The 16,101-nt window shown below is 38.3% G+C and overlaps 1 protein-coding gene across 4 annotated transcripts in view; it reads left to right on the forward strand.

The window, feature by feature from the left end:
- The window catches only part of LOC127847297 (dnaJ homolog subfamily C member 7-like), a 186,099-nt gene that overhangs the window by 45,520 nt on the left and 124,478 nt on the right, over nucleotides 1–16,101 (forward strand). Inside the window, exons 6-12 of one of the 4 annotated variants that reach the window (XM_052379137.1) lie at nucleotides 10–163; nucleotides 584–748; nucleotides 3,134–3,225; nucleotides 6,547–6,620; nucleotides 7,278–7,424; nucleotides 10,701–10,865; nucleotides 11,652–13,169. The exons of 1 other annotated variant lie outside the window; for it this stretch is intronic. In XM_052379137.1, the coding sequence (XP_052235097.1) occupies nucleotides 10–163; nucleotides 584–748; nucleotides 3,134–3,225; nucleotides 6,547–6,620; nucleotides 7,278–7,424; nucleotides 10,701–10,865; nucleotides 11,652–11,779 (925 nt within the window). In that variant the 3' untranslated portion in view covers nucleotides 11,780–13,169. Of the gene's footprint in view, nucleotides 1–9; nucleotides 164–583; nucleotides 749–3,133; nucleotides 3,226–6,546; nucleotides 6,621–7,277; nucleotides 7,425–10,700; nucleotides 10,866–11,651; nucleotides 13,170–13,763; nucleotides 14,345–16,101 lie in introns of those variants that run through there. 2 more of the 4 variants (XR_008033902.1, XM_052379136.1) reach the window with 2 other exon arrangements.

Consider the following 16,101-nt stretch of genomic DNA (forward strand, 5'->3'; position numbering starts at 1 on the left):
TTATTCAAGCGACGTCCTCCAACGTGATGGGATGAATGCAGATGCCCTGTTTGTGCGGGGAATGTGTCTATACTACCAGGACAACATAGACAAGGCATTCAGCCACTTCCAGCAGGTACTGCGTCTCGCGCCTGACCATCAGAAGGCCAGAGAGACCTACAGGGTGAGCCTCCATCAAAGTTTAAAAATATTTTGACGGTTTTTCTCTTTGCCCCTCTTGATCCCTTTATATTGCCTCATTCTAGCAAAAAGGTACCATGTGCCTTCTAATTTCAAAGTCTTATAGTACCGTTTTGCACCAAGGGGGCGAATTATAGGCCCTGTCTACCAAGAGTTTCTTTGACCCTTTTCTTAAGCGCATATTATAAATCATGATTATACATAGATGTAAATAAGCAAGAACCGAATTAAAACATTGCGCAGAATCTGGATGTATCTAGATTGTTAAACAATTAAGAGCTAGGGCCTAGACTTTCTGAGAAAAATGCCAATGTTCACCATGCAAGACTTACTGGAAATGCAAATAAAGGTATCTGTGGCCAAAACATTTGCTTAAACCCTGATGTAAGTATTTTATTTTCAGAAAGCAAAGCAGTTGATAGCAAAGAAAGAAGAAGGCAACAAGGTGTTCCGTGCAGGAAACTTCGAGGAGGCATACAAGATTTACACAGAGGCGCTTGAGATCGACCCGAACAACAAGTTCACCAACTCAAAACTGTATTGCAATAGGGCCACTGTCTGTACTAAGGTATGCAAGACTGTTTTGATTTTTAACCTTATCTGCCCAGAAGCAAAGTGAAAATGGCTTTATGTAACCAGCTGATTGCTGCTTATACTAAAGGGTTGAAATGAAGGAGTTTATACATGAAATAACTTTTAAATTCTTGTTAGTTAAAGATATATCTCTCAAACGTTTGTTAGTTAGAGAAATAACTCTCAAACTCCTGTTCAGGTTTGTTTAATTGTGATTTAATTATAATCAAGTCGAGGGATGCCATACATGTTCTGCATTTGTATTTATAATAAATGATTTTTAGCTCTACTGGCCATAGGCCAGAAGAGCTTACAGGATGGCATTGTGTCTGTCTGTCTGCCTGTCTGCCTGTCTGTGTGTGCGTTAGACTTTCTCTTGTTTATCCGATAAAGTCAACATTTTTCATCCGATTCTTTTCAAACCTGTTCAGTGTGTTGATATTAATGAGGACTCGAACCCTATTGAAAATGGGCTACATCAGAGTAAAAAGTCCATAATTATCTCCCCTTGAATTGGAGAAAATTGTGAAATAAGGCTTGTTTACGCAATAAAGTCCACAGTTTTCATCCAATCATTTCCCAACTTGCACAGTGTCTTTATCTGAATGATGAGTCAAACCCTATTGAAAATGAGCAATATGGGAGTTATAGGTCCAGAATTATCTCCCCTTGAATTTGAGAAAAAAATTGAAAATCTTTAACATTTTGCCATAACTTTTGCAATATTGAAGATAGCAACTTCATATTTGGCAGGCATGTGTATCTCATAGAGCTGCAAATTTTGAGTGGTGAAAGGTCAAGGTCATCCTTCACGGTCAAAAGTCAAACAAACAAATAATCAAAGCGGCGCAGAAGGGGACATAATGTTTCCGAAAAACACGTCTTGTTTGTTTACATATAAACTTCTATCCTTTTGAAACTTCAACGGATGTTTTATATCATCAAGGGCAAGAACCCCATTGAGAGTGAAGAAAATTTGTCTAACTTATTGTTGAAAAGGAGCCATTTGAAGTTTAAATTTTACGTTTCTTATTGTTTATGCGATGAATTTCCCATTTTGGGCCTGTTTGTTTAAAATTTACTCAGATTGTTCATACTATCAAGGGCTTGAGCACTATTGATTCCAGCCAGTAGAGCGATTCAGACCCTCATGGGCCTCTTGTTTGAAATAGGCACCTAGTTTCTATGGTTAAAAAAAACTCAACTTTGGGATATTGATGTATGTTACAAATGACTTTTTACTGGTTCAAGATACATGTAGGAGACAGAAGTCTCGTATTTTTATGTCCCCCACTATAGTAGTGGACATATTGTTTTTGCCCTGTCTGTTGGTCTGTTGGTTGGTCTGTTGGTTGGTTTGCGCCAACTTTAACATTTGCAATAACTTTTGCAGTATTGAAGATAGGAACTTGATATTTGGCATGCATATGTATCTCATGGAGCTGCACATTTTGAGTGGTGAAAGGTCAAGGTTATCCTTCAAGGTCAAAGGTCAAATATATGGGTCAAAATCGCTCATTTAATGTACACTTTTGCAGTATTTCCATAATCAAGATAGCAACTTGATATTTGGCATGCATGTGTATCTCATGGAGCTGCACAATTTGAGTGGTGAAAGGTCAAGGTCATCCTTCAAGGTCAGATGTCAAATATATGTGGCCAAAATCGCTCATTTTATGATTACTTTTGCAATATTGAAGATAGCAACTTGATATTTGGCATGCATGTGTATCTCATGGAGCTGCACATTTTGAGTGGTGAAAGGTCAAGGTCATCCTTCAAGGTCAGAGGTCAAATATATGTGGCCCAAATCGCTAATTTTATGAATACTTTTGCACTATTGAAGATAGCAACTTGATATTTGGCATGCATGTGTATCTCATGGAGCTGCACATTTTTAGTGGTGAAAGGTCAAGGTCATCCTTCAAGGTCAAATATATGGGTCAAAATTGCTCATGTAATGTCACTTCTGCAATATTGAAGCTAGCAATTTTATATTTGAAATGCATGTGTATCTCATGGAGCTGCACATTTTGAGTGGTGAAGGGTCAAGGTCAAGGTCATCCTACAAGGTCAAACGTTATATAGGGGGACATTGTGTTTCACAAACACATCTTGTTAAAATTAGCAACGCTGTGGGAAAATGGGGCATAATGCATGTGTCTAAAGTGTCATCCCAGATTAGCCTGTGTAGTCCGCACAGGGACCACACTTTCTGTGGAGATTGAATTTTTGTTTAGAAAAAACTTTTTTAATCTATTGGAAAGAGTCGTCCGCGTCCCTAATTAGCCTGTGCAGACAATATGCATTAAGCCCCATTTTCCCAGACCAGAGCTCAAATGTGTAATGTTAAAACTAAGCTGACTGTTTTTCACTTCAGATTGGGAAAAATGAGCAGTCAGTGGAAGACTGTACGAAGGCGATAGAACTGGACGATACATATCTCAAAGCTTACATGAGACGAGCAAAAAGGTAAGGGCAATAGAACTGGACGATACATATCTCAAAGCTTACATGAGACGAGCAAAAAGGTAAGGGCAATAGAACTTAACGATACATATCTCAAAGCTTACATGCGAAGAGCAAAAAGGTAAGGACAAAAATTGAGTTATGAACAGGGCTATAGATAACTTTTTGGGTATATTGGGTAATTCACCCCCTGTTTTGACAACAATTGGGGTTTTGTAAATTCAATAGAGTTTTAGCAATAATTTTCACCCCTACTTTTGAGCTTAATTGTTTTTTTTACCCCCGGTTTTTTAACTCAAATGGGTAATTTAGGGAATCATATATAATATAATAAAAATCTACTAAGGTTACTATATTATTTATACAAATGGAATTCAAAAAGGTACCTGTACATAACAACACACAATTAATGAATTTCTGATCGAAGTACATTCATGTTTGCATGGAATAAGACAGAGTTCGTGAAAATCGCTGCACAATTGATGAAGTTATGGTTGTTCAAAGCGATGCACCCCGTTTTCGGTCATTTTGATTTGAATACCTTAAAAAAGAAAGTAGAAATCGGATGGGTCTACCAATAATTACAATAATAACCCCCAAATTGATAACCGCTGGAAAGACTGCCTTCTTTTCTTCATAGGACGGCATATAAACTATCCGATACATTTTGTACCGAAAATAACCAGTCTAAAAAATACACCCAGTGTTTGTAAGAATTGCGTTTCATGACGCAAGGTTTTTTGCGGGAATTACATTATTAAATTTGTATTTGCGCTTTTGTACGCTTTATTTTGAATTTAATTACGTTTTTATGCCCCCGGATCGAAAGATTGGGGGTATATTGTTTTTGGCCTGTCTGTCTGTCTGTCTGTCTGTCAGTCATTGTATGTGTGTGGTTAAAGTTGTATAACTTTTGCAATATTGAAGGTAGCAATTTCATATTTGGCATGCATGTGTATCTCATGGAGCTGCACATTTTGAGTGGTGAAAAGTCAAGGTCAAGGTCATCCTTCAAGGTCAAAGGTCAAATATCATTGTATTTTTCGTTCCTAAAACTTAAACCTTCGTTAAAGTTTGGTCATAACTTTTTGAATATTGAAGAAAGCAACTCGATATTTGGCATGCATCTGTATCTCATGGAGCTGCACATTATGAGTGTCTAAAGGTCATCACTCAAGGTCAAAGGCCAAATTTATGGCTTCAAAGCGGCACAATAGGGGGCATTGTGTTTCTGACAAACACATCTCTTGTTGGTTATTTTAATTGTGTAATAAAGCAAATACACTTGTTATCTATAGCCCTGTATGTATGAATCTTTGACTCTGGATAATGGCTATAAAACACCCTATTAACATTAAAAAATAAACTATTCAAGTGACATCCATGTTCTCTTCAGTGGCACTGACAATTCAGTATAACGTCATCATTTTAATATGGCTTCCAATAAATGCATCCTAAGGCAATGTCAGTAAGCTGCAATCTTTTTTCATTTTTATGTCCCCGAAGGAGGGCATATAGTGATCGGACCGTCTGTCCGTCTGTCTGTCTGTTTTTCCGTTACACTTTGCATTTAGGTTTCGAAAAATGCTCATAACTTCTATGTCGCTTTAGATAGAAACTTGATGTTTGGCATGAATGTGTATCTCATGGAGCTGCACATTTTGAGTGATGAAAGGTCAAGGTCATCCTTCAAGGTCAAATATATGGCGCAGAAGGGGGCATTGTGTTTCTGACAAACACATCTCTTGTTTAATATCAATTTTAAATTGGAGAATCCATGTAGAGCACTTTTCTGAACACCATTTATTGTTGTTTTTTCCGTACCCAATGAAATTAAAAACAAGCCCCTTTTTGTACTGACTGCACAGGCTTATCTGGGACGACACTTTCAGAATAATGCATTCTGGGACGACACTTTCAGAATAATGCATTAAGGGGGGTGTTCCCAGAGCAAAGCTCAAATTAAATAATTATCCCCACGCTTTTTGAAAAAAAAGGTGGGGATATTGTGGTTATCTCCGCCGTCCGTCCGTCTGTCTGTCTGTCCGTCCGTCCTGGCCACTATCTCCTCCTACACTAAAAGCACTAGAACCTTGAAACTTACACACATGGTAGCTATGAGCATATGTGCGACCCTGCACTATTTGGAATTTTTATCTGACCCCTGGGTCAAAAGTTATAGCGGTTGGGGTGGGGCCGTGTCAGAAATTACCACTCATTTTTTTAGGTTATTTTAAATTTACTTCTTTATTTCTACACCGATTCACTTCAAATTGATACTGGACCTCTCTTATGACAATACGGTCAATCTCAACCATGCATGGCCCCATTCCCAACCCTGGGGCGCCCCGCCCACATAGGCCACACCCACCAAAAATTTCCATTTACTATAATTTTTTCATTTCTACACGGATTCACTTCAAATTGATACTGAACTTTTGTTATGACATTAGGGTCAATCTCAACTATGCATGGCCCCAATCCCAACCCTGGGGCGTCCGCCCACATAGGCCACACCCACCAAAAAATTCCATTTACTATAATTTTTTCATTTCTACACGGATTCACTTCAAATTGATACTGAACTTCTCTTATGACATTAGGGTCAATCTCAACTATGCATGGCCCCATAACCAACCCTGGGGCCCCGCCCACATAGACCACACCCACCCAAAATTGCCTTTACTATAATTTCTTCATTTCTACACCGATTCACTTCAAATTGATATTGAACTTCTCTTATGACAATACAGTCAATCTCAACTATGCATGGCCCCATTACCAACCCTGGGGCGCCCCGCCCACATAGACCACACCCACCCAAAATTGCCTTTTACTATAATTTCTTTATTTCTACACCGATTCACTTCAAATTGATACTGAACCTCTCTTATGACAATACGGTCAATCTCAACTATGCATGGCCCCATTACCAACCCTGGGGCCCCGCCCACATAGACCACACCCGCCCAAAATTGCCTTTTACTATAATTTCTTCATTTCTACACCGATTCACTTCAAATTGATACTGAACTTCTCTTATGACAATACGGTCAATCTCAACTATGCATGGCACAATTACCAACCCTGGGGCGCCCTGCCCACATATGTCACACCCACCCAAAATTGCCTTTTACTATAACTTCTTCATTTCTACACCAATTCACTTCTAATTGATGATGAACTTCTCTTATGACAATACGGTCAATCTCAGCTATGCATGGCCCCATTACCAACCCTGGGGCACACCTAGGTCAAACATTCGGCGTGGGGATACGCGTCGGCCTCTGCCGCGCCATTTCTAGTTCAATTTTATTTTTGCAGTTACATGGACATGGAACAGTATGAGGAAGCTGTCAGAGACTACGAGAAAATATTACAGCTTGACAAAACTAGAGGTAGCTTGTGAAATACTGGAAATATATTTGACCGCAAAAAATTGAGATATTATGAAATGAAGATATAATGCGTGTTTTCGTCTTTTCTGGGTGTAATTTGTTTTCTTTAATTTTATTTAACATTTAATGCCAAAATTGTTTTATTAAATTTAAAGATCTTTTTTGATCTTTTAAAGAGTTTTGTTCAGGCGTATTTCTCTCCTGTGAGGTGTTTCCAAAATCAGACCACTGTTAAATATTTAAGAAATAGAAACCCCACTGAGGGCCCCGTTTTTTCAAAATCAGACCACTGCTAAGAATTTAAAAAATAGAAAACCCCACTGAGGGCCCTATGTCCGAATAGTCAAGATCCAGGCATTCCCAAATATTATATGGACTTATTGTTTCATGAAAATTAGGACAAATATTTGCTGACATTAGAGTCTGAGTCAGAAATGCTATTTTGCGGACTTGCTGCTTTTGAGTGTCAAAATTGCTTCACACATAGTTCTTAATTTGGATCTTTTATCAAATCTGTCAAAATATTAATAATGTTAAATCCAAATACTTTGGAAGGGTAGTCTTCACCCCCCCCCCCCCCCCCCCCTCTTTGCTTTAAATATTCGGTAAAATTTGCATAGAGATGCTATTTTCATCGAATCTTGTTTCCACAACTAGAGAACAAACGCCTGCTGCAAGAGGCCAAGTTGGAATTGAAAAAGAGCAAGAGAAAAGACTATTACAAGATTTTGGGCGTGTCAAAAACTGCCACAGACGATGAAATCAAGAAGGCCTACAGAAAACGAGCTCTCTCACACCATCCAGGTATCTGCAACACATTTAATGGAGTCTCTTTCTGGAATAACTGGGCTTAATTCATATGCGTGAAGTGTCGGCCCAGACAATGAAAAACATTTCACTCACACAAATGACTTCCCTTAGATTATCACTCTCATGTTAAATTACCTCCCTTAGATCGCCACTCCCACTCACAAATTACCTATACCTATCCTAGATTGTCCCTTACACGTTAAATAACCTCTCCTAGATCATCACTCTCACAAATTACCTCCCTTAGACCGCCACTCCCACACGCTAAAGTACCTCCCCTAGATTGTCACTCACATGTTAAATTACCTCCCCTAGATTGTCACTCTCACATGTTAAATAACCTCCCCTAAATTGTCACTCCCACAAGCTAAATTACCTGCCCTAGATTGTCACTCACATGTTAAATTACCTCCCCTTGATTGTCACTCTCACATGTTAAATTACCTCCCCTAGATTGTCACTCTCACATGTTAAATTACCTCCCCTAGATTGTCACTCTCACATGTTAAATTACCTCGGCTAGATTGTCACTCTCGCATGTCAAATAACCTCCCCTAGACCGCCACTCCCACACACTAAAGTACCTCCCCTAGATTGTCACTTACATGTTAAATTACCTCCCCTAGATTGTCACTCTCACATGTTAAATAACCTCCCCTAGATTGTCACTCCCACATGCTAAATTACCTCCCCTAGATTGTCACTCACATGTTAAATTACCTCCCCTAGATTGTCACTCCCACACGCTAAATTACCTCCCCTAGATTGTCACTCACATGTTAAATTACCTTCCCTAGATTGTCACTCTCACATGTTAAATTACCTCCCCTAGATTGTCATTCATTATGAGATTTTAAAATCATTTGGCACATTTGTTCACCATCATGGGACGGTGTGTCGCACGAAAGAATCACGTCAATATCTCCAATGTCAAGGTCGCCACGACTAAAAATAAATTTATTTTAAAACTTACAAAGGGGGTTAATTTTGTTTGTTCATTTCAAAAGTTCAGTTTGAGTTGTCTCCCTTTATCAGATTTTTTTTCCCAATGAAAACCTGGTTTTGTGACAATTTTGTCCCTTGTTCAAATGTTATTTCCCTAATATTTAAAGACCTGCGAGCCACTAACTAATTGCCATCCGAAATCATTTTGGATTAACATGCTTGATGTGACATTCTTTGTGTCAAACTGATAAAGCGGCCCGTATCAGCTTTGATTAGGCATTGCAATATCCACACTCTAGGAAAGGCCCCGAACTGTTGTTTGTCAATATGGTGCCAATTAACGGCTTTATTTGATTGGCGTATAATAATTAAGTTTATGTGATCACAGTATGAACAGCTATTAAAATGTGTGAATTACTCTTAATTGCGCAATGCAATATACACACTCTAAGAAAGGGCCCGAACTGTCAAAATAAAAGAAAATAAGACACACATACAAAATTATTGCAGAGAATGAAGTTGAATACATGTATATTTATAGGGTCTAGAAAATCGTAACAACTGTGTCAGTTTTGTGATGTACCTTGCATGACTTATTGATATGGTTCTTGTTATAAACGTACATGATATCTTTATTTTAAAATTTAAAATAAAATTCTATGACGTGATGTTTTTCCTTATATTTGTTATTGAATTTTTGGTGTACTTTGCATGCCTTATTGATATGTTTCTTTATATAAACGTACATGCTATCGTTACTTTAAAATTTCATATAAAATACTATGACATGATGTTTTTCCTTCTATTTGTGCCCGATTACAGTATCTTTCATAGTATTAGCCGACAGCAATACAATTATTAAATAGTTACGTTAATAAACAGCCTCCTATTAAGCAAACGGATGTAACTTACAAAACAATGGAAGTAAACACAGAACAAGTTTCACTCTTTTCTGATATATTTTGGCTAAATAGGCTTTTTAAAAGTTTTTACAATTAAGCTACATTTTCTTTCTATTTCTCATCACAACCATTGTATATTCAGTTGTATTTCTTTGTCAATTTATATTTGTATGCCCCCCTTCCAAGAAGAGGGGGTATATTGCTTTGCTCATGTCGGTCAGTCGGTGGGTCCACCAGGTGGTTGTCAGACAATAACTCAAGAACGCTTGGGCCTAGGATCATGAAACTTCATAGGTACATTGATCATGACTCGCAGATGACCCCTATTGATTTTGAGGTCACTAGGTCAAAGGTCAAGGTCACGGCGACCCGAAATAGTAAAATGGTTTTTGAATGATGACTCAAGAACGCATACGCCTAGGATCATGAAACTTCATGGGTAGATTGATCATGACTCGCAGATGACCCCTATACATTTTGAGGTCACTAGGTCAAAGGTCAAGGTCACGGTGACCCGAAATAGTAAAATGGTTTTCGGATGATAACTCAAGAATGCATACGCCTAGGATCACGAAACTTCATGGGTAGATTGATCATGACTCGCAGATGACCCATATTGATTTTGAGGTCACTATGTCAAAGGTCAAGGTCACGGTGACCCGAAATAGTAAAATGGTTTTCGGATGATAACTCAAGAACGCATATGCCTAGGATCATGAAACTTCACAGGTAGATTGATCATGACTCGCAGATGACCCCTATTGATTTTGAGGTCACAAGGTCAAAGGTCAAGGTCACGGTGACCCGAAATAGTAAAATGATTTTCGGATGATAACTCAAGAACGCTTTTGCCTAGGATCATGACACTTCATAGGTACATTGATCGTGACTTGCAGATGACCCCTATTAATTTTAAGGTCACAAGGTCAAAGGTCAAGGTCACAGTGACAAAAAACGTATTCACACGATGGCTGCCACTACAACGGACAGCTCATATGGGGGGCATGCATGTTTTACAAACAGCCCTTGTTTTTATCCCTTCTGGATACGAAACTGAATAATAGAAGTTAAATCATTCCAGCCGTTTTATTCGAATATTCAATTGAATGGATTTGCGAATATTCGAATACCGATATAGGTATTTGATGCCATCCCTACTAAATTACCTCTTCTAGATTGACACTCTCACATGTTAAATTACCTCCCCTAGATTAGTCACTCTCACATGTTAAATTACCTCCCCTAGATTAGTCACTCTCACATGTTAAATTACCTCTCCTAGATTGTCACTCTCACATGTTAAATTACCTCTCCTAGATTAGTCACTCTCACATGTTAAATTACCTCCCCTAGATTAGTCACTCTCGCATGTTACATTACCTCCTAGATTGTCACTCTCACATGTAAAAATTACCTCCCCTAGATCGCCACTCCCACGACACGGTGGAGGTACAGAAAGAGGAGGAGATGAAGTTCAAGGAGGTCGGGGAGGCCTACTCCGTGTTGTCAGACCAGAAGAAACGAACGCGCTACGACCAGGGTCATGACATGGAAGATCTCGATGGCTTCGGAGGGGGTGGTTTCAACAGTAAGTTTAGTGACCTATGTAAAAATCGTTTCTTGGTTTCAACAGTAAGGTTAGTGACCTTCAAGAAAGTTTTAAAATCCAAAGGCTATGGTAATCGCGAATTGGCTACAACAATCTTGAATGGCTTCTAACATTTGTGTTATTATTGTCCCCTACCGGTGAAACCGGAGGGGACTTATGGTTTGCGGTCTGTCTGTCAGTCTGTTTGTCACACTTTTATGGATCCTGCAATAAATTGAAAGTACTTCATATTTTTTCATGAGACTTGACACATGGATAGATTGCAATATGTACATTATGCACGTCATTTCATTTTACTCTTACGTCAAGAATTCTGGTTGCTATGGCAACACATTAAAAAAAAATACTGACAATGGTGGAGTTTCACCGGTAGGGGACAATATTGCTTGGCAATCTCTTGTTTTTAAATGAAGCAGATTTCACAGGTAACATTCTAAATAACTTGTTTATAACAGTTTTGCTACCAATTCAGATTTCATGCGCCAACCAGTATTTTATTTATTTTTTTAAACACACAAAACCTATTTCCCAATATTAATGAAAATGATTTTTACCAATTCCAAGGGCCCCGGCCTGTTTCCCAAAATATTGAAAACAAAACACTGTAAACAACTGTACATACACTTTCTAAAACATGATTGTAACAAGTTTTTTCATCAGGTAATCATTTCTGGTATGGCAAGCTCTAGTTTGTATTAAGAGTAATCTGGTTGTCCTCCAAATGTTAATTGTTGAAACTTATCAACGTTGTCTTGGTTATTTCAGATATCGACCCCAACCTTATATTCCAATCCTTTTTCGGCGGTGGTGGTGGCGGACATCATTTCAACTTTGGTGGCGGCGGTGGTGGCAGTGGGGGCTTTCCGGGTGGTTTTTCCTTCCAGTTCGGATAACATTCCCCTCGGGAAACGCTGTGGTGTTTTTAGATCGTGACCACGCTACTGATAGAATTCTGCAAATTGTTAGAACCTTACTGTGATCCTGAACACGTATAGGAAACATTTTAAAAGAACATTCTATGTTTGACACGGATTTGGGGTATTTGTTGTACTTAATCGGGGGTGATTTATCCGCAGATTTTTGCACATCCAATTGTGCCAAGGGTCATTTCTGATATATTTGTAAATTTTGTATTTTAACAATGTGTGGGCCGGGTTGGAGGGGGGTCAAAAAAGCAAAAGTAAAATATGGAGCAAAAGTTAAAGATTGCCAGCATTAATCACAGTGATCGGGAAAAAAATTGACTTGTACTATAAGTTACACTGTGAATAACTGATGGTGTATGGGATATACACCCTCAGTAATTTCCCATACACCCATCAGTTTCTAACTGTATAAAGATTATATCTCAACCGACTAATGGATTACTCTGGGTGTATGGAAATTACTAGGGGTGTATGGAAAATACTCCTTGGGAACATGACCGCTCTAAGCCAATCGGATTAGGTCATTTGTGTCTTGTTCTGATAAAACTGGGCTTAATTCATGTGCGTAAAGTGTCGTCCCAGATTAGCCTGTGCAGTCCGCACAGGCTAATCAGAGACAACACTGTCCGCTTAAACTTGATTTTCGGTAAGAAGGGTCTTCCTTCAAACTAAAATGCCATAAAAGCGGAAAGTATCGTCCCTGATTAGCCTGTGCGGGCTGCACAGGCTAATCTGGGACGACACTTTACGCACATGAATTAAACTTAGTTTTCTCAGAACACGACACATTTTTTTAGGAGGTACATTATGGAATTCACCCTTAATGAAAACTGTTAAATTTGCAACCTTTAATAGCAAGAAGGTGAAGTTAAAAATGGTTTTAAGAAATAATTATTGTTGTAAATTTCAATTGAGGGTTTATTTATGTCAGATTTTAAAGGTTTGTCCAAAATTAGTCAGCACAATTTTCCTCCCCTGGGAATTCTCCTCCATCACACCCCTGCTTAATGTTAATGTAACAAATTAATGGAAAAACAAAATCGTGTTCTGCATAGATGAACAGTGTTAGAACATGTTTCATTTAACCTTGTCCCACTCGGAGGTAAAGTGAACATAGCTATGTGCAAACAGCATAAAACCAGAACAGCTTGTGATTAACTGGCAGTCTGTTCAGGTTTTATGCTGTTTGCTGCTCATGAGTATCTAAGGGTTTGAAATGGCCCTTTAAGAAAGGTATTAATTAAATTAAACTTTTTAAGGGACTACAAACATGTCGAAATACGTATCTAAGTAGTACAGAGTTAATAAATATGCAAAGATATTCTTTTGAATTAAAAGCTAAATAGGTTTGAGAAAAGATGTCTCTTAAAATCATTTTTTGATCCCATGTAAAATTGATTTTCAATGTCAATCAAAGTTTTGTTAAAATGGGATATTTGAAAATGATATTTGCAGTTAATATTCGCTCCACATTTTGTGCAGTGCATTTACTTTTGAGGTTTACGTGTGAAGAAAGCATGATGGAACGATGGAGAAAAAAATGGAAATTAAATTAATCAACTGTAATGTTAATTTTAAGGTTCTTAAGTAAAAAATATTTATGTTTACTTAAGTGAGAATTGTTTTATTTGTTTTATACTTAAAGCCATCAATTCTTTTTAAGCAAAACAAATCAAGTAACTATTCCATAAAAAAAATAGCAGAATGCGACTTAAATACATTTTATTGTTGCCAGTATAAAAAACAAACTTAAATTTCTCACTCAAATTTTGCCAAATGTGACGTAAATCTACAGTATTGTGTGCAGATACCAATTTTCGAGTCATATATTCAATTTTATTATTAATGTAGCTTTTCCAACATGGTGGCAGACAGTAAAATGTGTCGCTTTGGACTTTATATTTTTAGGCTTTAAATTCAATTCTCGTCTTTGGAATTATTCAGAAAAAAGGTAAAAACATTTATTTCTCTAGGAGGCACCCGCTATGCGATGCTCTTGTTTATACATAACAATCAATTAAGAAAAAAGGCAATCTGTACTAATACAACTTGTGTATATAATTTATACATGTATTATAATGTACAAAAGTTTTTGTTTTGTTTCTCTATACTTGTCATCATAATTTTGTTAAAAAACATCCATGCATGATCCTTGAGAACAAGTGATGATGAAACAATGTATCTTTGTTGTTACTGTTGTGGTGTTATAATATCTTAAGCAGCAATGTTTGATGACAAGCTATTCTTGTCGTGTTGCACAATCTTTTATCATATTGATACTGCTTTGAAACTGTAAGCTGTGAATACTTGAGTAAATGTGTGTAAATATGTCTGAAAAGCTTGAATAATGTTTTCTGTTTATCTGCAATTTTGCATGAAAGATGATGTTGTATACATGGATATAAGTTGTTTTTTTATCAAAACTTGAAATGCATAGAAACCCCACATTACAATATCTGTAATAATTGTTGTGAAGGATTTTGTTGTTTTGGTATAAATATTGATAATAAATTATTTGATGGTCGCATGTTATGTCTGACTTGTTTGTATTTCACGCCCTTGAGGTACCAAGTTCTAACAGGTGTAAACAAATTATAGTAGGTACCAAGTTCCAACAGGTGTAAACAAATTATAGAAGGAACCAAGTACCAACAGGTGTAAACAAATTATAAAAGGAACCAAGGTTGCCGTGGTGTAATGGATATGGTGTCTGCCTAGCGATCGGGAGGTCACAGGTTTGATCCCCACTGTGGGAGCGTTCTTTAAATTACCCCCATAGACACCAAGTATAGTGTAGTTGATATGGTGTCCGCCTATATCACCATAGTGTAGTTGATATGGTGTCTGCCTATATCACCATAGTGTAGTTGATATGGTGTCTGCCTATATCACCATAGTGTAGTTGATATGGTGTCTGCCTAGCTATCGGGAGGTCACAGGTTTGATCCCCACTGTGGGAGCGTTCTTTAGATTACCCCCATAGACACCAAGTATAGTGTAGTTGATATGGTGTCCGCCTATATCACCATAGTGTAGTTGATATGGTGTCTGCCTATATCACCATAGTGTAGTTGATATGGTGTCTGCCTAGCGATCGGGAGGTCACAGGTTTGATCCCCACTGTGGGAGCGTTCTTTAGATTACCCCCATAGACACCAAGTACTGGTTAACTTATAATATCACCATAATGTAGTTGATATGGTGTCTGCCTATATCACCATAGTGTAGTTGATATGGTGTCCACCTAGCTATCGGGAGGTCACAGGTTTGATCTCCACTGTAGGAGTGTTCTTTAGATTACCCCCATAGACACCAAGTATAGTGTAGTTGATATGGTGTCTGCCTAGCTAACGGGAGGTCACAGGTTTGATCCCCACTGTGAGAGCGTTCTTTAGATTACCCCCCATAGACACCAAGTATAGTGTAGTTGATATGGTGTCTGCCTAGCTATCGGGAGTTCACAGGTTTGATCCCCACTGTGGGAGCGTTCTTTAGATTACCCCCATAGACACCAAGTATAGTGTAGTTGATATGGTGTCCGCCTATATCACCATAGTGTAGTTGATATGGTGTCTGCCTATATCACCATAGTGTAGTTGATATGGTGTCTGCCTAGCGATCGGGAGGTCACAGGTTTGATCCCCACTGTGGGAGCGTTCTTTAGATTACCCCCATAGACACCAAGTATAGTGTAGTTGATATGGTGTCTGCCTATATCACCATAGTGTAGTTGATATGGTGTCTGCCTATATCACCATAGTGTAGTTGATATGGTGTCCGCCTAGCTATCAGAAGGTCACAGGTTTGATCCCCACTGTGGGAGCGTTCTTTAGATTACCCCCATAGACACCAAGTACTGGTTAACTTATAATATCACCATAGTGTAGTTGATATGGTGTCTGCCTATATCACCATAGTGTAGTTGATATGGTGTCCGCCTAGCGATCGGGAGGTCACAGGTTTGATCCCCACTGTGGGAGCGTTCTTTAGATTACCCCCATAGACACCAAGTATAGTGTAGTTGATACAGTGTCCGCCTAGCTATCGGGAGGTCACAGGTTTGATCCCCACTGTGGGAGCGTTCTTTAGATTACCCCCATAGACACCAAGTATAGTGTAGTTGATATGGTGTCCGCCTATATCACCATAGTGTAGTTGATATGGTGTCTGCCTATATCACCATAGTGTAGTTGATATGGTGTCCGCCTATATCACCATAGTGTAGTTGATATGGTGTCCGCCTATATCACCATAGTGTAGTTGATATGGTGTCCGCCTATATCACCATA

Source organism: Dreissena polymorpha, chromosome 10 (assembly GCF_020536995.1).
Source record: "Dreissena polymorpha isolate Duluth1 chromosome 10, UMN_Dpol_1.0, whole genome shotgun sequence".
NCBI classification, from domain to species: domain Eukaryota; kingdom Metazoa; phylum Mollusca; class Bivalvia; order Myida; family Dreissenidae; genus Dreissena; species Dreissena polymorpha.